The sequence below is a fragment of the Colobus angolensis genome, unplaced genomic scaffold, assembly GCF_000951035.1.
Source record: "Colobus angolensis palliatus isolate OR3802 unplaced genomic scaffold, Cang.pa_1.0 Scaffold26, whole genome shotgun sequence".
Taxonomy (NCBI): domain Eukaryota; kingdom Metazoa; phylum Chordata; class Mammalia; order Primates; family Cercopithecidae; genus Colobus; species Colobus angolensis.
Genome location: NW_012115821.1, coordinates 15,048,013 through 15,072,778, shown reverse-complemented (window position 1 = coordinate 15,072,778; position 24,766 = coordinate 15,048,013). Strand labels below are relative to the sequence as shown.

General features: G+C 38.4%; 1 protein-coding gene across 1 annotated transcript in view; it reads right to left on the bottom strand.

The window, feature by feature from the left end:
* The window catches only part of DNAH12 (dynein, axonemal, heavy chain 12), a 246,484-nt gene that overhangs the window by 13,371 nt on the left and 208,347 nt on the right, over positions 1-24,766 (bottom strand). Inside the window, 9 exon segments of the mRNA XM_011947302.1 lie at positions 337-440; positions 852-1,040; positions 1,897-2,130; positions 5,785-5,922; positions 13,641-13,781; positions 14,330-14,583; positions 14,792-14,942; positions 19,939-20,080; positions 20,251-20,409. Coding sequence (XP_011802692.1) covers positions 337-440; positions 852-1,040; positions 1,897-2,130; positions 5,785-5,922; positions 13,641-13,781; positions 14,330-14,583; positions 14,792-14,942; positions 19,939-20,080; positions 20,251-20,409 — 1,512 coding nt within the window.

The following is a 24,766-nucleotide window of genomic DNA, read 5'->3' as shown; positions in this document are numbered from 1 at the left end:
CGATCTCCTGACCTCGTGATCCACCCGTCTCGGCCTCCCAAAGTGCTGGGATTACAGGCTTGAGCCACCGCGCCCGGCCAATTTTTAAATTTTTGTTGACAGGGTTTTGCCATGTTTCCGAAGCTGGAATTTCAGGGCTCAAGTGATCCTCCTGCCTCAGCCTCATAAAGTGTTGGGGTTACAGTATGAGTCACTGAGCCTGGCCAGAACTTTTTGAATGAGCGAAAATTCCAATGAAATGACAGGATTTAATAGTCTTTTCGGTTCAATACCATTGTGTGCTTTTATCGACTTTGGAGGGTTGCCTTCTGAATCACTGGAGACATAGATCCTTACTTGTTAAATCTTTCCATTTCTTGTACTAACACAGTATTCATGCTTTCTTCATATCTCACAGGATACTTCTGTAGTGCCATTTCAATGTCGAAATCACTAGGGAGCTAAAAGAATAGATTTTGAAGATCACAAATTATTCTCAGAATGGATAATTAGCTTCATTCAGCTATTATATAATAATAGCTAATACCAGATTGTATACGTACATTAGCTCATAACATACATTAATGTATGTAAGTCATATGTACATTAGCACATCCACAACCACAGTTACTAAGAACTTATTATATGCCAGGCATTTTATAAGCCACTTTAAATTCATGATCTCTTTAATGTTCTCAAAAAACTTTAAACAATTGGTAGTAGTATCACCATTTAACAGATTTGGAGACTAATGCTTAGAGAGGCAAAGTTCTTCCTCAAGATCATAATGCTAGTACATGGAGTTTTCAGATTGTCATTTCAGTATCATTTTTATTTATATTTTAAGTAACATATTTTAAGCTAAGCATTACCTTGTTGAGGATATCTTTGGCAATTTCTAACAGAATCTGGTCAGTACTTCCCGCGGCTCCTGTCTGTTTGGAGCCTCCCTGGGTGAGGAGCAAAGACTCGAAGAGGGTTTTTGTTTGTTGAAGATCCTTGGAGATATCAACATTTTCATGTAATCCAAATATCTCAGGGTGTTGAGTAAATGGAAGTTTCTACCAGAAAGCAAATTAGGCATGCATCATATTTTCCGTGGATACTGAAAGGGATGATCAGGATACGCTAGTCCAAAATATGCTACTTTGGCATGGGGGTTATGTGAGCGGAAGGCAATTAAGAATCAACAGATCCAGAAAGAGGTCTCTGCCCTCCCCTTATCTGTCTAAAAGTAGGGCATCAATTTCCCATTTTGACTTGTGGCATACATTGCCTCTTTCTTGTACCAGGATGAAGAGAATGACCCTTCTCACTGGAGACAGAACTGACACTGAGATGAGTCTGTATAAACAGACCTCACTCAAAATAGTCCTTATCTTCCACTAGTTTCCCCCATATATTTCCTAATCACTTTCCCACAATGTATTGCCCCTAGAACTCTAAATCTGCTTTCCTTTATCTAGTCATGTCTCTACAATTTACCCGCCTCTGTTGAAATGGTAAATGCCCAAGTACAACTGCACTGTTTGGTTTTCACTCCTTTTCTGCAAAGCTCCTGTGCACATAAAAATGTTAACATTAGTACAAACTGTACTGCCTCTTCTCCTGCTGATTTGTTTTCTGTCAGTTTGATTGGCAGGCCCCGGCACTGAACATAAGAGGGTAAAGTTTTTCCTTTCCTACAATACATGAATTTATAAGGCAGACATGTGCAGACCAAAAAAGGGTTAAAACCCAACATCAAATAACAGAATACTCAAATTTTTCTAATTTTCAGTAATTACTAGAAAAAGGTTATTAAAAGTTGATTAAAACCATAATACTCTAAACCTATATATTACAGAAGAACATTTCACCATTTGCTGTTAGAAAAATCACACATTAATCTAACCTTATTTTCGGTGACGTCATTACCTTAATGAATTCAATGTAGTCCTCATAAGTGCCTTTAGGAGGTGCAAAATAGTTTCCACTGGGAGAAAACTTATAATGAGGGTTTTCAACTATGGACAGATTATAAAAGTCAGCCAGCATGGTTAATAGGAGACGCCTGTCCCAATCGTCTGTCACTCTTCCTCCATAATTACACTCCCCAGTCAGGTAAGATATAGCTTCAAATGGAATTGTATCATATTCATTGATAAATAACTGAAGCAAAGGAAAAACGAAACAAGAAAAACCTTAAAGTATTTTGCTTCATTTCTATTTTAAGTATGTATCTATCTATCTAGAAAGGGGGTTGAAAGAATTATCATCATGAGTTGTCTTTGGGTAGCTGAGATTGTTAGGTTTTTTTTGGACAGAGTCTTGCTCTGTCACCCAGGCTGGAGTGCAGTGGCATAGTCTCGGCTCACTGCAACCTCTGCCTCCTGGGTCCAAGCAATTCTCCTGCCTCAGCCTCCCAAGTAGCTGGAATTACAGGAGTGTGCCACCACGCCCAGCTAATTTTTTGTGTTTTTAGTAGAGACAGGGCTTCACCATGTTGGCCAGTCTGGTCTTGAACTCCTGACCTCAAGTGATCCACCTGCCTCAGCCTCCCAAAGTGCTGGGATTACAGGCATGAGCCACTGCACCTGGCTGATAGCATTTTATCTTAAATTGCTTGTCCGTGTTTCTAATTTTTTCTGAAATAAAGACATATTGCTTCTGTAATGAGAAAAACATTTAACAAAAAAAGATGACATGGAAATTACCAAGTATTTTTCATATGAATTTGGATAAACCTTGTTTTATGGCACTCGCTATCAACTGGGGTTAATTTTGTCCCCCAGGTTACATTTGGCAATGTCTGGAGATAACTTAGATGGTCACAACTGTGGTGGGGGCTGGGGTGTTACTGGCATCTATTGGGTAGAGGCGTGGGCTGCTGCTAGATAATACACAGGAGAGCTGCCCACAGCAAAGAACTATCTGGCCCAAAATGCCAGTCATGCCAAGGCTGAGAACCAGGTGCCTGGTATAGGACACTTTTCACAATGTGATTAAAAACAAAGCAATTTCAAACTTTAGTACAAGAGCATAAATCACACACTATGACACAGTTCCACTGGCAAACAATGCATAGCATTTCTAGTGTCCTTACTGTTGTAATAATAGTAATAAAAACTATCATTTGCATAGTTTTTATATTGTCTTATTCACCTCTCAATAACTCTGCGGAGTAGGAAACAGTCTGGTGAATATGAAGTAATATGAAGGCCTGAATTTATTTCTTCCAGTTCCAGATCCCATACTTTTTCTAATATACAGGAATTTTTTATAGTGTGTGTATTGAGACGGTATAAGTTGTGGGTTGAGAGCTTTTCCTGCCCCTGAAGTTTACTTAATAGTGCAGGAATTATAGCAGAAATTATGCACAGTTGAGAAAAAATATTTCTAAATTCTCTAGAACCAAGTTGGAAGAAGGCTTAATCCTTTAAGATGCCCACGTTTTGAAGAGTAAGAGAAGTGTCAAGAGATATGAAAGGGGACTGAGAAAGAGAGAAGGTCGTCGTTTTGGGAAATGAATTATTTGCAAAAAGAGGAAAGTTTCTCCCTGTCTCTTCCTTGGGGGAGGGGAAGGGTGTGTTCAACTGGGTCCCTTCCCTCCCCAAAACTGAAGGAAGAGACTTCACGAGAATTTAATGTTAAATTTGTGGCATATGCAAGAACTGGAGACCAACAGCTCATTCTCCGGCTGTGTATCCACTTAGCTATCAGTTTTCTGATTTGCCTTTTGAAGAGAGGCAGCCTGCTCACACCAGGTGAAGATGGCTTAAGGATTAATCCTCAATCATCTTTCCAATTTCTGAAGAAATGAAACATGGATCCAGCCAATGCTGGCAGTTTCCAATGTGGGGGCTAGAAAGGTTGATGACATCAGAGGCTGTAGGCTGGGGCTTGGCCAGAAGATGATTGATTATATGCAGTATGATGGTTTTGGCAAAATGTTCTTCAAGCTTAGGCTGTACCAACTAATTGGTCTAAAAAACCAATGTTTAAAATCAATGTCATTTCATCATGCAGTTACAATTCCATAAGCACCAATCTCAACAACTGTTACAAGGATTTTCAAATGGACATTTGTATTCCAGTTAAGGTTTCTGCCCTGAAATTTTTTTAAAAGACTTGATAAAATATCAACTATTCCTATACAAATTATGTCTTAACAATTTTTAGTTTAAAGGTTGTTAGAAATGTGATTAAATGCTTATAGCCTTACAAAAACCTACCTGACTGAAATCTAATAGCACCAATTAATTAGACTTTATCAATGCTTCTCTTTTCCCTTCATTAGGTCCTATTTCAAAAAGGCCTCTCAGAACAGCAAAAAAGCAGAAAAATATTAATTATCTGTGTTTGTGTGAAAGGCCAGCTACTCACTTTCCTAAGCTCTCTTACAGCTGAAGCCTATGCCTGTGACCTGGGCTTGGCTACTCAGATGCATCCACCTTAAACTAAGTAGGGGATTAAGGTACAAAGAAGCAAGAACAGGCCAGCTATGGTGGCTCATGCCCATAACCCAGCATTTTGGGAGGCCGAGGTGGGAGGATCGCTTGAGACCAGGGGTTTGAGACCAGCCTGGGCAATGCAGCAAGACCCTGTCTCTACAAAATACGTCAAAAAAAAAAAAAAAAAAAACCCAAAAAACAAAAAACACCTACAAGGGGCCGGGCATAGTGGCTCATGCCTGTAATCTCAGCACTTTGGGAGGCTGAGGTGGGTGGATTACCTGAACTCAGGAGTTTGAGACAAGCCTGGGCAACATGGCATAACCCCATTTCTACTAAAAAATACAAAAAATTAGCCGAGCATGGTGGCACACACCTGTAGTCCCAGCTGCTTGGGAGGCTGAAGCATAAGAATCACTTGAACTGGGAGGCGCAGTTTGCAGTAAGCAGAGATCATGCCACTGCACTCCAGCCTGGATGACAGAGTGAAACTCTGTCTCCAAACAAAATTATCTGGGAATGGTGGCATGTGCCTGTAGTCCCAGTTACTCCAGAGGCTGAGGCAAGAGGATTGCTTGAGCCCAGGAGTTCAAGGCTGTAGTGAGCTATGATTACATCACTGCACTCTAGCCCGGGCAACAGGGCGAGACTCCATCTCAAAAACAAACAAACAAACAAACAAAAAAATCAGTAACACCAAAGAATCTCTTTGAATGTGGTCATGACAGCAGAGGCCTGCAGTAGACTAGAGTCTATGTGGCAGCCATGCAAGCTCTGGGGTCTAATATTCAACAAGGGTAGAGATGCTGCCTTACCAGACACAGAGTGATTTTGGATTTGACTCTGGATGCCTCTTCTCTGAGCTTGGCTCTCCAGCTGTCTTGGTGATACTTTGAGCTACCCAATATCCTTTCAATAAATTATTTTTCTGCTGAAAGTATACAAGCTATTTCTGTTGATTGATAGAGCTAAGCTGTAGAACTGACCAAGTGGAGGAAAGGAGAGGATAGTGAGGACATATGTTAAGCCAACACTGATGATGGCACTGCACAAATACAAAGAACCAGGGTCCTCGATGACAAGACTGTGATGTTGCTGAATCAACCAAACCCAGAGCATGTTCTTCTTCTGCACCTCTTTATTATGTGAGTAATGAGTTTCACTGTGGTTTAAGCCAGTTTGAATCAGATTTCCCATTACTTGCAGCAGGAAGAATCCAGATGGATATAGTGTTTCATAAGCCATAGTTATTACCATCTACCCACTTGTTAGTGATGCTGGGAGAAGTGAATCAGTTATTCCAAGCAAAAGACTTGCCTAGGGCCTGATAAATAGTGATCCTTCATGAATGTTAATTTCTTGTTAGTTTTACCTGCAGTTGTCGGATACTGATGCGCAAGTCAGATTCATTAAATCCATATGGAATATTCCAACCAAGAGGACCAAATTTCTTTCTCTCTTGCACAAGGGCATGAAAAAAACAAACTCCAAACAGTAACTTCTCCCAGGCCTTTAATATAAAAAGTACACAAGAAAAAAATTCTCGTCAGATTCCATCAGTAAAATGAGAGGAATAAATGATCTTTCTCATTACAAGATTATGTGATCACGTATCTCTACAAACTTCTATTTTAAAAAAATCCTATCTAAAATAATACTTACTATAAATAGTATTCATCTTATGATTTAATTCAAATCTCCAAAGCTGGACAAACCATAGTAATATTAAGCCTTGTTAAAATGCAAAAATGGTATCATTTTACCAAAGTATTGACTAATAATACTTTGGTATTACTCGTAGATATTTACAACTTCAATACTTAAATGTTATTCTGTAAACTTGCTGGCATATGCTTGAGACTAAGTTCAGGGGAGTGATTAACCATTATGACATGAATACATCCCAGTATGTCATTCATGACTTTGTAACTTTCCATTTGAAAATCATTTTTGAAACCATTGTTTATTTGATCTGCTTTTGTGGCATCCTCGTGTATGTGATATGCATGTCGCGTGGGCTTCTCACAAAATCTGTGTCAGTGTTCCAGAGGATGGTCGCCAAACTCTTTAAGGTCTCCCCAAGTAGATTTCAAGTACGATACACAGCACGTATTTTAATTTAGAACATTTCAAGCATAGCTCCAAATCCAGTGAAAATCCATCCAGCTATTTTCATACAATGCAGTGGCAGACATTATTCTTTAATATTAGAATGCAAGTACACTACGCTTTATTGTGTAGATATGTTTTTGAAATGTTGTAAGTACTTCAAAGCATATTTTAAATATACTAGATGAATGCTGTGGTGAAACATTTCATAGGGGAAGAAACTTTAGCAATAAGAACAAGTATCTAATTTACATATATTTTCTACATATTTTTAAATAGTGGGTTTTCTTAAGGCTGGAACCATCCTTAAAGTTTTGGAAAATTGAATGATCACATTTGTTTCTGTCTTTTTACTTTATTTAGACTGGGTTCCTCCAGAAGTAGACCTTGAGAGAAAGACGAGGGTGAAGGTGGGTGTATGTGAGAAGTGACCCCAGGAAGCAGGAGAGGAGTAGGGAAAGGGAGGCAGAAAAAGAGAAAAAGTCAGTATCAGGAAGAATTATGGAAGTTGTTGCTGTGATGAGGACTCAGTTCTGATGGGACAAGTGGTCCCTGATTAGTTGAAGGTTGTCCCTGGAGTTGATAATTTCTCCACATTTTTGGTCTATGCTTGTGTGTCTACAGGCCAAGAAGGCTCCTGTTGCATCAGAGAAATCTTGAGGAAAGAAAACAGAAAGATGCATACTTGAGATAAGGTGCTGTAGCCTATGAAGAGTCTGAACTCACAAAGAACTATCTTCTACAGTTGTGGCTGAAATTAGATATGGACTGAAGAGCTGTGACAAAGGACATCAGTGTAGTTTGTCACAGTCCTGTTATCTAGATATTTTAAAAGCCAGATATTCTTTAAAAAGCTTTTAAACATTAAAACATAATTTCTTTAAAAATAATACCTTTGTTTTTTATGCCTGTTTTTGATTAAGCCAAGGGGGCAGTAGGATGCTGCCTTCTCTGCCTAAAGATGATACCACTGACCTCCTGTCAGTGAAGGTATGCATTTTAGTCTGTTTTCTATGATGTGATGCTGTTTTGTGTTGACTCATTCAAACTCCTTAGCAAGGCATGTAAAGACTTCCAGTCTTGACCCAATATTCCTTCCCGTTCTTATTTCCTACCAGTTTAGCCAAAATGAGGTCCTTATTGCTCTTTCAACAACCTTGTTATAATAGTTGTACATATTAAACATACTTCTTGTTCCTACTTCAAATATCACTTCTTCCATGAAGCTTTTTTTTGACTCAGCCAAGCAGAGTGAATCACACACAAATGGAAAGAGTGAGACGTCCTGGGTACCAAATCCCACCTCCAGCACTGGGCTGAGCTGTATGACTGATACCGTTTGGTTCTGTGTCCTCACCTAAATCTCATCTCAATTTGTAATCCCCACTTATCAAGGGAGTGACCTGTAATCCCTGCGTGTTGAGGGAGGGAGGTGACTCGATCATGGGGGCAGCTTCCCCCATACTGTTCTTGTGATAGTGAGTTCTCATGGGATCTGATGGTTTTATAAGCATTTGGAAGTTCTTCCTTCGCTGTTCTCACTCCTGCCGCCTTGTGAAGAAGGTGCTTGCTTCCCCTTCACCTTCCACCATGATTGTAAGTTTCCCTAGGCTTCCCCAGCCATGTGGAATTGTGAGTCAATTAAACCTCTTCCCTTTATAAATTACCCAGTCTCGGGTATTTCTTTATAGCAGTGTAAGAACAGACTAATTCAATGACCTCAATAATTTATTTAATTCATTTGAGCCTCAGTTTCCTTATTTAACAAATAGGTGTGTGAAAATGATACCTATATTACAGGACTGTTGCAAGGCTTATATAGTTAAACTAACTGAAATCTGCTGGTGGTCAATAAATGTTTGCCCTTTCCCTCCCTTCCTTTCTTTGTCCTCCTTTAGTTCATAACACTATCATGGCTGTTGAGCACAGTGCTTGCTAACTTAGTTGAACATGCAAACTTGTTTGTTTATATCATATGTTTTAATAATTTTCATTTTATTGTGGTAAAACATTTAACATGAAATCTACCGTCTTAAATTTTTAAGTGTACAATACAGTATTGTTAACTATAAGGACAATGTTGTACAGCGAATCTCCAGAATTTATTCACCTTGCATAATTGAGACAGTATTCCCATTAATAAGCAACTCCCTATTTCCCCCTCCCACAGCCCTGGGAAACCACCTTCTGATTCTATGAGTTTGACTATTTTTGATACCTTATATAAGTGGAATCATACAGCATTTCTCTTTCTGTGACTGGCTTAGTTCACTTAGGATAATGTCTTCAAGTTTTATCCATGTTGTCATATATGGCAGTGTTTTCTTCTTTTCTAAGGCTGAATAATATTTTACAAATGGGCATTTAGGATGTTTCCAAATATTGGCTATTGTGAATAGTGCTGCAACGAACATTGGCCTGCTAATATCTCTTAGAGATCTTGATTTCAATTTTTTTTGGATACTCAGAAGTGAGACTGCTGGATATGTTCTGTTTTAAATTTTTTGAGAGTCTCCATACTGTTTTCGTTAATGACTGCACCACTTTGCATTACCACAAACAGTGTAAGAAGGCTCCAATTTTGTCCTTGCTAATACATGTTGTGTTTTGTTTTCTGATAATAGCCATCCCAGAAGGTGTGAGATGATACCTCACTGTGGTTTTGATTTGCATTTCCCTGCTGACTAGTGACATTGAGCATTTTTCCATATTTCTGTTGGCCATTTGTATGTCTTCTTTGGAGAAATGTCTATTCAAATCTTTAGCCCATTTTTAATCTGGTTATTCTTTGTTTGTTGTTGTTGTTATGGAGGTGTTCCATATATTTTTTGAAAATTAACCCCTTATCTAACATATGGTTTGCAACTAATTTCTCCCATTCCTTAGGTTGGCTTTTCACTTTGTTGATCATTTCCTTTGCTGTGCAGAAGCTTTTTAGTTTGATTTGATCCTACTTTGTTTTTGTTGCCTGTGCTTTTGGTGTCATATCTATGAAATTATTGCTAAGATCAATGTCATGAAGCTTTCCTTCTAAGTGTTCTTCCATAAGTTTCACAGTTTCAAATCTTACATTTAAGTCTTTAATCCATTTTGAGTTGATTTTTATGTATAGTGTAATATAAGAGTTAAATTTCATTCTTTTGCATGTGGATATACAGTTTTCTCAATACCAGTTGTTGAACAGACTATACTTCTCCCATTGTATATTCTTGGCACCTCTATCAAAGATCTGTTGACCTTATATGTGTAGATTGATTTCTGGGCTCTCTATTCTTTTCCACTGGTTTGTATGTCTGACTTTATGCTAGTACAGGTTGAGCATCCTAAACCCAAAAACCCAAAATCCAAAATGCTCCAAAATCCAAAAGTTTTTGACTACCAACATGATGCTCAAAGGAAATGCTCATCAGAGCATTTCAGGTTTTGTATTTTTGTATTTGGAATGTTAACTGGTAAGTACAATGCAAATATTCCAAAATTAAAAAAAAAATCCCAAGCATTCAGATAAGGTATACTTAACCTGTACCATATTGTTTTAATCACTATAGCTTTGTATTATATTTTGAAATCAGGAAGTATGATGCCTCTAGCTTTGTTTTTTCTCAACATTGATTTGTCCATTTAAGATCTTTTGTGGTTCTATATGAATTTTAGAGTTTTTTTTCTATTTCTGTAAAAAAAACCAAGTCATTGGGATTTTGATAGGGATTGCTAAATTAAATTTGTAGATCACTTTGGTTAGTTTGCACATTTTAATACTATTAAGTCTTCCAATCCATGGACATGGGATATTTTTCCATGTTTGTGTCTTACTTTAACTTACTGCATCAGTGTTTTATAGTTTTCAGTGTATACATCTTTCACCTCCTCAGTTGAATGTATTCCTAAGTATTTTATTGTTTTTGGTACGATTATAAATGGGATTGTTTTCCTAATTTCCATTTCATATAGTTTGTTGTTGGTGTACAGAAATGCAACTAATTTTTATATGTTGATTTTGTACCCTACAACTTTACTAAATTCATTGATCAGCTCTAACAGGTTTTTCTTGTGTGGAGTTTTGTGGTTTTCTGTATGTATAAGATCACATCATCTGCAAACAAGGACACTTTTACTTTTTTTGCTTTGATTTGGATACCTCCTGTTTCTTTTTCTTGCCTAATTGTTCTGTCTAGGACTTCCGGTCTAGGCAGAAGTAGGAAGAGTGGGCTTCCATGCCTTGTTTCTGATCTTACAGGAAAAACTTTCAGTTTTTCCATGGTTGAGCATAAGTTGTGGTATTTTCATATTGTCTTTTATTATGTTGAGGTAATCTTCTTCTATTCCTCATTTGTTAAGAGTTGTTTTTTGTTTTGTTTTGTTTTGTTTCTTCCCGAGATGGAGTCTTGCTTTGTTGCTCAGGCTGGAGTGCAGTGGCACAATCTCAGCTCACTGCACCCTCCACCTCACGGGCTCAAGCAATTCTCCTGCCTCCTCCCGAGTAACTGGGATTATAGCCACACACCACCACAGCCGGCTAATTTTTTTTTTTTTTTTTTTTGTATTTTTAGTAGAGACAGGGTTTCACCATGTTGGCTTGGCTGCTCTCAAACTCCTGATCTCAAGTGATCCCTCCTACCTCAGTCTCCCAAAGCGCTGGGATTACAGGCATGAGCCACCATGCCCAGCTGACAGTTTATATTATAAACAAGCATTGAATTTTGTTGGATGCTTTTTCTGCATTTAGTGAGATGATCATGTGATTTTTATCCTTCTTCTGTTAATGTGTATTACATTAATTGATTTTTATAAGTTGAATCATTTTAGCATCCCGGGGGATAAATCCCGCTTGGCCATGGTGTATATATGATATGCTATATTTATGCTTATTCTTGAGCCTTACTTCAAAGTTAGTGAATCAGAATTCCAGAAGTATGGCACTGACATCTGTAGCTTTAACAAGTCCCCCGGGTTTGTGGGAATTACAGTTGAGCTTGCCTTCCATAGATTTCCTTTGACTAAAATGTCAGCTCCATAAAGATAGGAATTTTTACATGTTTTTATATATTTATATGTTCATTGCCATATTACCAGTTTCTATAAGAATGCCTTGCACCTAGTAGGTACTCAATAAATATTTGCTGAATAAATAAGTGAAGATACAGAAATGTATCCCTACCCTTAAGAAGAATAAAGTGAGTACAGGTGACAGACCTATAGACTGACAACGAATGTCTTATCATTGCTAGGTAATTCAAATGCCCAAGATATCAACAACCTGTGATTAAAAAGATCATATTTACTTTTAATGGCCAAATGATGATAGTTCAAATTATTGCTGGCCTAATTGTCAGAAATTAGCCTTATTGAAAGGCATTCCAGCTATTTCTGGAAGCCTCAGTGGAATTTCACATATGTCTACAAACCAGTCACCTGCAGAAACTGGAAGGCAATGGTTTTCAAAGTGTGATTCCAGGACTGGCCACATCAACATCACCAGGGAATTTGTTAGAACTATAAATTCTTAAGCCCCGCCCCAGATCCACTGAATCAGAGCCTCTGGGGATGGGACCCAGCAAGATGTGTTTGAACAAGCCCTCTAGAAGAATTGGATGCATATTGAGAACGCACGTCACAGGGCATTTACATTCTTTTACTTCTCTTACCCCAGCTTTCATTTGTTTGTACTACCAGAGAAGTTGCTTGGTGAAGCCTTACCTATTACTACTGTTCATCACAAAAATAATGATACATGGCAAGGATACTAACTTCAGATATCCCAACAAATCCCAATACTTAGTTGCTTGCTCAATGTTGTAATACACAAGGAGTGAGAATGCTTCTTCTCTAACTTAGCACCATTTTTATTTGAATAATCTGAGTCCCAGACTAACTCTGCTTGAGCTTAGAATCTTTCAAAGTTTCCCTTCTCACTTGCCCTCTCTCTTTTAATTGCAGGAGCTCAAACTCTGGATGGGGATCAGACACCATACTATCTTCTTCCTTCTGCTAAGCTCTTTTCTCAATAAAACCACAAAATATCCTCTCTTGTTCTAACACTTGCAAACAAAAGTATGGTGCAGAACTAGGGTACACAGAAAGTATCATTAAGCAGAGGGAAAATACCTGACTTTCAAAGAATTTATTATTTTACCTTCAATATCATTTTTTCTAGCTCAAACATGCAAATATGATAAACAGTACATGTTGGGGTGAGGGCAGGGGATGATTTTCCCTCAGTAATGTTTCCTTTCATGTGCCCAGTTAATAACGTAACACGCTGGACTTTTCTCCATTCTTGTACTCACTTGCTGCAGGAGAAGGGAGTGACCTACCTGACTGGTAAATTTGGGGAAAATTAACCAGATATGCTCAGCCCAGCTTCTCTCTTTTCTTTCTTGGAAGTGAGCTTCTTACAGGGACCTGGGTTTTCCTTTACTCTTCTGGGTGGATAAATTTGCTTAATTTTAGGGTTCTGTAATATGAAACCCATTTGTTCACAGATATAAGCTATATCTTCCAATCTAGTCTATATCAATAATTAAGCTTATGCTTTGGTTACTATACATTCATACTTTCCCCTGTTTCTCAGTTGGTAAGAATTCAGGCAGGGAAATGAGTACTTTGTACTGGGATCCTTAAAGTCCCCAGTACTGTAAACAAAACTGTTTTAGGTGGATACAAAGAAAAGCACTATTAATATGCTTAACATTATTACTAGAATTTAAGTTCCATCAAGGCAGATTTCTTTGTGTGTCTATTTTGTTCTCATTGCTTTATATCTACACTACCTAGGAGAGGGCCCGGCACACACACTTGTTTAAAAAGAATAAACAATGGGAAAATAGATTTCTACTCTCGAGTCCTAATCAAAAACATTATTGGGCTTTGGCTTACAAACTAAGATTCATTCATTCAACAAGTATTTATTTCAATGTCTACTATGTGGGAAGCAGAACACAAACTATATTGAATAAAATGGTGAACAAGATAAGTACAATTTTTGTCTTGTTAAGAAATGCTTAAAGTTTTAAAAACATTAAATAAAAATTTTATAAAAGCATTATTAAATAAAATTTTACACTTCCATATTTGATCACTATAAAACACATTTTAAAAGTTCCAAAAGATGAATATTACCAGTTCCTTTCCACGGCATTCCTTGAAAAACTCAGGATCAGAAACTGGATCAGTGAGATATGATTGAAGAAGATTCAGCCGAAGACCCGTGGGAGGTTCATTAGTCATTTTTACTCCATTCTGTAGAATTGTTACTGGGAACTAAGACAAAATAAATGGAGAGCATTATACAAGATAGCAAGTGGAGGCTCTAAAAGTGCATATACAAATGGATTAAGAAACAGGCATAATGGAGGACTCCAGAAATATTTAAAAAACTTCTTAAGGTTAAGTATCTAAGGCTTGATTAAGATATGCAGACAGCTGGCCAGGCGTGGTGGTGCACGCCTGAAATTCCAGCACTTTGGGAGGCTGAGGTGGGTGGATCACCTACGGTCAGGAGTTCTAGACCAGGCTGGCCGACATGATAAAACCCCGTTTCTACTTAAAAATACAAAAATTAGCCGAGCATGGTGGCATGCGTTACTAGTGGCATGAGCTACTACATGGTGTCATAATCCCAGCTACTAGGGAGGCTAAGGCAGAAGAATCGCTTGAACCTGGGAGGTGAAGGTTGCGGTGAGCCGAGATTGCGCCACTGCACTCCAGCCTGGGAGACAGAGTGAGACTCCGTCTCAAAACAAACAAAACAAACAAGATATACAGATAGCTAAGTAAACGTACTAAACTCTACAAGGAAATAAACATACTTTTGGAGATGGATAGCTTGTCAGCCAAAGCCTAAAGGATGAGTTACAGGTTTCAGAGGTAAAATCTTCACATATTTTTTCCAACATGGGCATCCAGGAGACTGCAAGGTGGCAGTTCTGTAGGCACACCCAAGTTCCTTCTTCTATTGCTGCTTTAATCATTTTTGCTGCAATTGGTCCTTGTCCCTGTCCCAGTGAAATAGCTTGAAACTTATTTCCAGACATAGATTTATCATTTGCAAATTTCAGCAGGCCTATGAGAGGCACAAAAAAATGGTCACACTACTTACTCTAAAATTATAAAAAAGTGCCTTATGTATAGCTGTTTTATCATGAAAAATTCTAGTTACATTTCTCTGTAAATATCGGATTTACTAACTGATTTATAATCATATAAGAAATGAGTATTGAACAAGATGTTTTATTTATAATTTCTTTAAAGTTTATAGTATATGCACTTACTGGCCATAGGATCTGCTCCTGGAGATAGAACAAAAATTAAGGGAATGGTGCAATTTGAATCCAAGTAACTCTTTGTCAAATCAAATGGTGGAGGTTCTACAAACTTTTTCCCTAGTTTGTCAGTTACATAGTTTGTTATAGCTGGGGTTATCTGTTGAAGAGAAAAGATATGATCTTTAGAGCAACTTTTATTTCACATAACAGATTTGATTATTACTGAAAAATAACAAAGAATACAATTTGAGTCTAATGATCAAAAAAAGCATGTGGCATCACAGACAAAGCACTAATTTCTCTAATACATAAAAACTATATACATTTATAGGAGAAGACTAATTATCCAAAAGAAAAATGGGCAAAGGAGATGAACTGCTTAGAGAAAATGAAGTACAAATTGATCCTAAACATATGAGGGATGCTCAGTGTCACTCATTATAGCAGAGATTGCATATTGTCCCACTTATTTGTCTCTGTTTGGTATTAGAACCCCAAGTTTTCCTGGCATTTCTTGCAGGTAATGTGGCCATGTGACTAAGTTTTGGCCAGAGAGATAGAAGTAGAAATTATGTATGGATCTTCCAGATTATATTTTAAGGAAGTTATTTGCCTTCAACATTTTCTTCTCTTTTCAACAGTGTTCACAAGCCAGCTTCCATTTTGCTGATGAGGACCACACTGTAAGCATGAAAGAACCTGAGTTTCTGGGTGATCTCAGGAGCTGAGCTTCCCTGTCAGCCCTTAATCATTTGCCTCTGAGCTGTTAGGAGACAGAGAAATTAACTTCTATTTGATTTAAGCCACTGTACTTTAGGTCCCTTTGTTACAGCAGCTTCATTTATACTCAAATACTTATAATAATAATTAGAAAAATACAAATTATAACTATACTTAGATACCATTTTTAACCTATTGAATTGTTATACAAATGAGTCAAAGATGGCCTGTGAGACCATGATATCCTGGTATTTGGTCAAATAGCAGTCTACATGTTGCTGTGAAGGTATTTTTGGATGAGATTAATATTCAAATTAGTAGATTTGGAGTAAAGCAGATTGCCCTCCATAATGTGGTGGGCCTCATACAATCAGTTGAAAGCCTTAAGAAAGAAAAAAGCCTGATTTCTCCTGAGAAAGAGGACCTTTTGCCAGCAAACTGCCTTTGAACTCAAGTTACAACATCGACTCCTTGAGTTTCCAGCCTGCCAGCTTACTGTGCAAATTCACCAGCTTCCACAATCACACCAGCCAATTCCTTTCAGAAAATCAATGAATGAATGAATGAATCAATCAATCAATTCCCCTTCCCTTTTGTTTTATTTCTCTGGAGAATAGAGGGAAAGTAGAAGACCTGAATAATATAGGCATTAATTACATTTAGTTTAACTCAATTCAATTCAACTTAATTCACAGACATTTGTTGAGCTTCTACCATCTGCCAGACATTGCTCTAAATCCTGGTGATATAGAGCAAAATAATATATGAGTCTTGACCTCAAGAAGCTCATAGTCTAGTGGGAGGTCCTAAAAAATAAGCAGACAATTATTGTACAATCTAATGGGGTAAGTGCTATGGTATATAAGCATAGGCTTCCAAACATGGTAGATGAAGCAAAAACCCTACATGTGGTATTGAAACAATATCTCTACTGCCCATCAGGGAGCCATTCTGTAAAGTGAAAATAGGCAGCTGTTCCCAGATACAAAGCTATTAAGTCTTCACCATGAACAAGGGAGGCTACTGGTGATAATGAATAAAGCATTGTTTAGGGGTTCCAGGGACTTAAAGGGACTCTCTAGTGAGAGGAGAACAAACACACACAGACACATATGCACACACAACTAACTATCTGGGAAGAATGAGGTGAGTATTAACAATGTACAAAGGTCTTTGGGAGTCAGGGTAAGGGGTAAAACATTTATGTAGGCCTCTGTTTAAATCTACTCAGAGACAGAGCATTAGATAATGTTCCTTGTGAGACTTTACTAAAACTGTAAAATGTTTGTTTGTTTGTTTGTTTTAAAAAAAAAAAAAAACAAGGAAGAAATGAAGGGACTATTGCAATCACTTTCAACACCTTCATATTTTTCATGGTGTAGGTGAAGTGACTTACTGGTAAAGCTTCTTTCCTCAAACAAACCTTCGTTAGACAGGCTTCTCTGAGCCCTTTTTTCTATGAGGCCTGTCTTCAAGAGCCCAGTTGTAGCAAGAATTCTGCTAGCCAGTTTAGTGAGAGTCCCCCACCCTCTCCATCTGATCATCCTCCGTATCTGATCAAATTCCTCATACCGTGCCATCACGTAGGTGGTGTCTCATCACTCTGGCCTGCTTTCAGCACGAATTCTGTTAGGTCAGTGTAGCAAGAATTCCCCCTACCCTTGATGTCTCTTCTTAGTAATTTCCCCCAACCCTGCTCCTTGACTATAAATCCCCAACTGTCTCTGCTGTATTTGGAACTAAGCCTGAGCTCTCTTTCCTACTGTGATAATCTTGAACAAAGTCTTCCTTACTGCTTTAACATTTGTCATGAACAATTTTTTTTAACATTACTCAAAGTTTAAACTAGATGTATGAACATGGTTCTTTGTTTTCTATTACAAAATTATCCTTTTGTAATACTGTGATCACCTTTCCTAAATTTGTGAAAATTGGTATCAACCTACTTATCTTACCTTTAGAAAGATTTCTGTGCATGTTTGAACTAATAAAATTGTGACATGTACAAAATTTTCTGCCATCTTCTACTTTTAGCTATGATGTGGTTATAGGGATTGGATTTACCCTACCACCACAAACAACTTAAAAAACAGGCACAATTAATGAAACAACCATTTTTGCATAGGGGGCAATAGGTGGTGTATGACTGTGATCACTGAGAAAAAGAAAACAAAGTGAACGCTATCCTCTCCACTTTCTTCTTGGAGATATGCTAGACTGTGGAACAGGGAGAGTGACTAAGGCAGAGCAATGCAGTGATGCTGAGTTGGGAAAACAAGAAAAAGACTACAAAGGGGCCAAGGCTGCTGAAATTGCAGAGTTCTAATTAGGAGAGAACTGTCGCCGGGCGCGGTGGCTCAAGCCTGTAATCCCAGCACTTTGGGAGGCCGAGATGGGCGGATCACGGAGAAAAAGAAAACAAAGTGAACGCTATCCTCTCCGAAACCCCGTCTGTACTAAAAAAAAATACAAAAAACTAGCCGGGCGAGGTGGCAGGCGCCTGTAGTCCCAGTCACTTGGGAGGTTGAGGCAGGAGAATGGCGTAAAACCCAGGAGGCGGAGCTTGCAGTGAGCTGAGGTCCCACTGCACTCCAGCCTGGGCGACAGAGCGAGACTCCGTCTCAAAAAAAAAAAAAAAAAAAAGAACTGTCCAGGAAGAGTTCAGAAATCTACTCACAGTACCTCTGAATCCTTGCTGAACACTATGGTGTGTATGCATGAGACCAAGGAAAGAGTCTGAGGAGCTGTAACCAGGAGATCTGGGGAGCTACCACTCTTCATGAAGGCTGTGGCTCATTCAGGTTCCCAAAAGCCATAGAGAGTCCTTAGTGATCGCCTGAAGCATTCAGTAAAGGCCCCAGACAGGGGCACTTTGGTGGAGCTAAATTAATGCATTGAATAAAGGCTATTCTAGACCAGTCCTAACAAATCTTAAACAATATTTGAAAGGAACAATTCAAACTTCAGTAATTTAACTACATAACCACAGAGGTTGACAAACTTTCTATAGAAGGCCAGATAGGAAATATTTTAGGTTTTGTGGGACATATACAGGTTCTGTTGCATGATTTTTTAATTATTTTTTATGAGACAGAGTCTCTCTCTGTCACCCAGGCTGGAGTGCAATGGTTTGATCTCGTATCACTGCAACCTCTACCTCCCAGGTTCAAGAGATTCTCTTGCCTCAGCCTCCCCAGCTCAAACTGCTGACCTCGCGATCTACCCGCCTCAGCCTCCCAAAGTGCTGGGATTACAGGCATGAGCCACCATGCCTGGACGCATGTTCTTTTTAAGGCAACATTTTTTTTTTTTGAGACGGAGTCTTGCTCTGTCGCCCAGGCTATAGTGCAGTGGTGTGATCTCTGCTCACTGCAACCTCCGCCTTCCCAGTTCAAGTGATTCTCCTTCCTCAGCCTCCTGAGTAGCTGGGACTACAGGCATGCACCACTATGCCTGGCTAATTTTTGTATTTTTGGTAGTGACAGGGTTTCACCATCTTGGCCAGACTGGTCTTGAACTCCTGACCTCAAGTGATCTGTCCTCCTCGGCCTTCCAAAGTGCTGGGATTACAGGCATGAGCCACGGTGCCCAGCCAAAACTACTCTTTAAAAATATAAAAAACATTCTCAGTTTATGGGCCAGGCCAGAGAGGTCATGGGGCTGGATTTGGCCCACAGGTGTTTGTTGACCCCTGATCTAGCAGGACAGAACTCAACAATCTTTATAGGAAAATGAAATTAACTCATCAACAATGTGATATTCACAATGTCCAATATCCAATCAAATATTATTAGACATGCCAAGAAGCAGGAAAAACATGTATAACTAAAAGTAAAATCAGTCAATAGAAACAGATCCAGAAATGATGGAATTATTAGTCAGTAATTTAAAAACAGTTCTTATAACTGTGTTCAACTATTTAAAAGAAAATATTAGCAGATTAAAAAGAGAAATAGGATACAGAAAAAGAACCAAACAAATTTTTTAGAGATGAAATATACAATTACTAAAATTTAAAAATTAATTGAATGGGATTTGTAGCAGATTAGACAATACAAAAGAAGAAATCAACAAATGTAAAGACAGCAACAGAAACTACCCAAACTGATGCAAGGAGATACCAAGGCTTGAAAAATAATTAACAAAGTATCAGTTACATTATATTACATTACATGGCATCATATTAAGCAATCTAATGTATATGCAGTTGAAATTCTGGGTGGGGTGAAATAATATTTGAAGAAATAATAACCAAAAATATTCCCAAATTGAGGAAAACAGTAAGCCCACAGATCCAAATCCAAGGAGCTCAATGAACTGTAAGCTGGATAATCAATCTGAGAGTTAAAGAATCAAATAACAGTAACTTTAAGCCTAGTACTTCATAAATGGCAAATTATCTGGGTTCCAAATAGAACACATTGGTCTTTTACCTTATCAGGTCTTAAACACCGAAGAATTATTATTTTCTGTAGTTCCTTTAAGTTATCCATTGGTGCTGGAAATTTAGCATTATATGGCTCTTTACTGTCATAGATTTTCCGCCATTCATATATATGTTCACAAAAATGTTGCCTAATAGAAAAAAGCTTAAGAATTATTCTTTTTATTGGGAAAAACTTAAAAGAGATTGTTGAACAAGGAATAGAAACCAGACAGCTATAGGACCATTTAAAAATCACTAGATTGAAGAACAAGTTTACCTATTGCCATTCAGTGATAAATCATCAAATTTAAACAGTTACCTGAGCCCTCTGAAGGCAGGAAATTCACTTGCACGACAAATTTCCTCCCAGCTTTTGTCCTGTAGCCAAGTTGGATCAGGATTTTTCTCAGCACTTTTAAGACTTACTCCTCCAGTTAAAAGAAACATCAGTTCCTGGTATTCAATCTCTTTCCTTGCCCTGTATTCCCAAAATAAGGACTGTTATACAATTGCTGGTTTTAAAATTGAATATCAATTTCTGCTTTAATAATCTGGATAGAATAACTTAGACTGTACTTACCCACCTGCTGTAAACGACTAGAAAACTGGACAAAATTAATTAAACAACTGTTTTTTGAAATTGTACAATAGCCAGTGCAGGACTGTGGCCTCTGAGAGAAGAGAGATGAATAAGGTGACCCCTGTTCCTCAGCGGTGTGCCTAGAGGCACTTTCTAGACTACAGAGCAGGGAGGTGTAATCAGAATCAGAGCTTTGCAGTATTGCTGAATTGAGGAAACCAGCATTAAGTTCTCCTCAACAGTATCGCTGAGTTGAGAACATCAGCATTAGGGAAAGCTTAGGTGACTGGAGTTTGTGAGCAGAGGAGGAAGATGAATGGAAAAGGCGAATGAACGTCTTACACATCTACAGAGGTGCTCTCTTGGTTCTACTGATAAATACAGCCAGGCATTGCTCATAGAATTGTTATTCACACATTGTAAGAAGTGTGTTGTTAGGTGATTTCATCATTGTGTGAACACCACAATGTGTAGTTACACAAATCTAGATGGTGTATATGGTATAGCCTGTTGCTCCTAGGCTATAAATCTGTACAGCATGTTACTGTACTGAATACAGTACACAGCTGTAACATAATGGCATGTATTTGTGTATCTAAACATAGAAAAGAACAGTAAAAATATGGCATTATTATAATCTTATGGAACCACCATTGCATATGCACTTTGTTGCTGACTGAAATATTGTTATATGGCACATGACTGTACTAAGGCATGCATCAGTAAGGTAAAATTCTAGGAAGCCAGCAAAAGAACATCTAACGGGCTGTAAACTAAATAGCTCCCAGAGATCACACAAGACTAGGAAATATAAGTTCTTGCCAACCAGAGTTGTGTCTTTGTTCAACACCAGAAGAATTCAGGTCTCCTTAGTAGTGAAGCTAACATAGCCTTAGAGTAAAGTTGACTCTAAAACTACTATAAGAAAGCTTAAACACAAGTCGTCTTCTTTTTTTTTTTTTTAAAAGACGGGGTCTTGCTCTGTCATCCAGCCTGGAAGTGCAGTGGTACAATCATAGTTCACTGCAGCCTCAAACTTCTGAGCTTAAGCAATCTTCCTGGCTTAGCCTTCTGAGTAGCTGAGATTAGAGGTGTGGGCCACTGCACCTAGCATAAGTCTTGAAAAGATCAAACTAACCCAGTAGCAATTTAACTACCTAAAAAGTGAAGTCTAAAGCTCTTTAAAGGAATACAAAATTTCCAGCATTTACCAATATAAAATTCACAACATCCATAACCAGGAAAAAAATTGGTCTTAGATGTAGATGTAGAAGTGGAAGAGATAATTTAACTAGCCAATGAGAATGTTAAAATAGTTATTATAAACATGCCGAAGGAGTTAAAGCAAAGCATGAACATAATAGAAGAAATAGGCAATATTAAATAGACCAAACACAACTCCTAAAAATAAAAATATATAATCTGTTATAGGAATAGAAAAAAAAACCTAAAGATAAAAATATAAAATTTGAGATATTTACTTATTTCTTTTCCAGATGTATAGATATTGAAAAGATTCATTACAAGTAGACCTACACTACAAGATATCTTACGGGAAGTTTCAGATAGTTGGAACTCTGGATCAACACCAAAGAATAAAGAACAACAGAAATGGTAACTTTGTGGGTAAACATAAAATATTTTTTAAAAAATCATTAATATTTAAGTGTCTGTAAAAGATAATGTCAGGAATTTGGAAGTCATTACTCACATCCTCACAATAAGAAAAAAGCTGAACAAACTGAAAATCAGCAACTTTTCTTAGATGCATCAGAGAACTGAGGTCATACAGCTAACTCACTACCTCCTAACTGGGAAGAGACGGATAAATACAGAGAATCCTAAATTACTTGAGCAGAAGCTCAGGTTATTATCAATAATAACCTTGAATGTAAACAAATTAAATTCCCCAATTAAAATATATAAACTGACTAAATGAATAAAGAATACCCAACTATATGCTGCCTACATGAGACTCACCTCACCTGAAAAGACAGAGACTGACAGTAACAAGATGAAAAGAGATATTCCACACCAACGAAAACCAAAAGGAAGCAGGAGTAGCTATATTTACATCAGAAAAAACAGACTTTAAGTTAAAAAATACAAAGAGACAAAAAATAATATTATATAATAATAAGGGGATCAATTCAGCAAGAGAATATAACAACTGTAAAAATACATGCACCTGGCCAGGCGCGGTGGCTCACGCTTGTAATCCCAGCACTTTAGGAGGCCGTGGGCAGGAGGACTGCTTGAGCCCAGGAGCTCCAGACCAGCCTGGGTCACATAGGGAGACCCTCTATTTTAATAATAACATTTTTTTAAAAGAGAAAACTTTTCAGCCAGGCATGGTGGCTCACAACTGTAATGCCAGCACTTTGGTGTGGGCAGCAAGCCACCCAGGTACCGAGGCAAGAGACCGAGGGCAGGAGCTGTTCCAGTATAATAAAATATATAAAATAACAAGTTATACTAGATATAGATCATAGATATGATTATATATAAGTATCACTAATCATTAGTTTGTAGTAATTACTCTTTATTCCAATGTTATAATAATTCTTGCTCTACAATCATAACCTAGGAAAAACCAGGCCATACAGAGATAGGAGCTGAAGGGATATGGTGGAAAGTGACCAGAAGACAAGTGTGAGCCTTCTGTTATGCCCAGACAGGGCCACCAGAGGGTTCCTTGGTGTAGCGGTAATGCCAGCGTCTGGGAAGACGCCCATTACCAAGCAGACTGTGGTCTAGCAGTAGCATCAGTGCCAAGGAAAAGCACCCGCTACTTAGCAGACTGGGAAAGGGAGTCTCCCTTTCCCCGGGGGAGTTTAGAGAAAACTCTACTCCACCACCTCTTGTGGAGGGCCTGACATCAGTCACACCCGCCTGCAGTTGTCTGGAGGCCTAAACATCTCCCTGTGATGCTGTGCTTCAGCAGTCACACTCCTGGTCCACTTTCATGCTCCTGTACACCTGGCTCTGCCTTCTAGGTAGCAGTAGCAGAATTAGTGAAAGTACTAAAAGTCTCTGAAATGCAGAAATAATGGCATAAGCTGTCTCTCCTCTCTCTCTCTCTCTCTCTCTCTCCTCTCTCTGCCTTGGCTGCCAAACAAGGAAGGGGCCCTGTCCAGTGAACACATGACACACGTGATCTTACCTATCATTGGAGATGGCTCACACTCCTTACCCTGTCCCCTTGTCTTGTATCCAATAAATAAGAGCACAGCCTGGCATTTGGGGCCACTACCGGTCTCCATGTCTTGGTGGTTCCCTGGGCCCAGCTGTCTTTTCTTTTATCTCTTTGTCTTGTGTCTTTATTTCTATGATCTCTCATCTCTGCACACGGGGAGAAAAACCCACAGACCCTGTAGGGCTGATCCCTACACTCTGGGAGGCCAAGGTGGGCAGATCACCTGAGGTCGGGAGTTTGGGACCAGCCTGACCAACATGGAGAAACCCTGTTTCTACTAAAAATAGAAAATTAGCTGGGCATGGTGGTGCATGCCTATAATCCCAGCTACTTGGGAGGCTGAGGCAGGAGAATCACTTGAACCTGGGAGGCAGAGGTGGTGGTGAACCAAGATTGTGCAATTGCACTCCAGCCTGGGCAAGAAGAGTGAAACTCTGTCTCAAAACAACAACAACAACAACAACAAAACCAACACCAGAGCACCTAGATATATAAAGCAAATATTATTAGATCTAAAGGTAGAGGTAGACCCCAATACAATAAGCTGGAGACTTCAACACCCCACTCTTAGCATTGGACAGATCATCTAGGCAGAAAGTCAACAAAGAAACTGCAAATTTAAACTGTACCATAGACCAAAGAGACCTAAAAGACATTTACAGAACAATTCACAGTAGTTGCAGACTACACATTCTCTTCATCAGCACATAAAACATTCTCCAGGATTGGCCATACATTAGGACACAAAAAAGAAACCTTAGAAGATTGTTTTAATTGAAGTAATACCAAGTATCTTATCTGACCACAATAGAATAAAAGTATACATCAGTAACAAGAGGAACACTCAGAACTATACAAATACATGAAAACTAAACAACATGCTCCTGAGCAACCAATTGATTAAAAAAAGAAATTAAGAGGAAAGTAAAACATATCTCACCCCTGTAATCCTAGCACTTTCGGAGAATGAGGCAGGCAGACTGCTTGAGCCCAGGGGTTCAAGACCAATCAGGGCAACATAGCAAAATCTTGTCTCTACAAAAAAACAAAAAAAAAAAA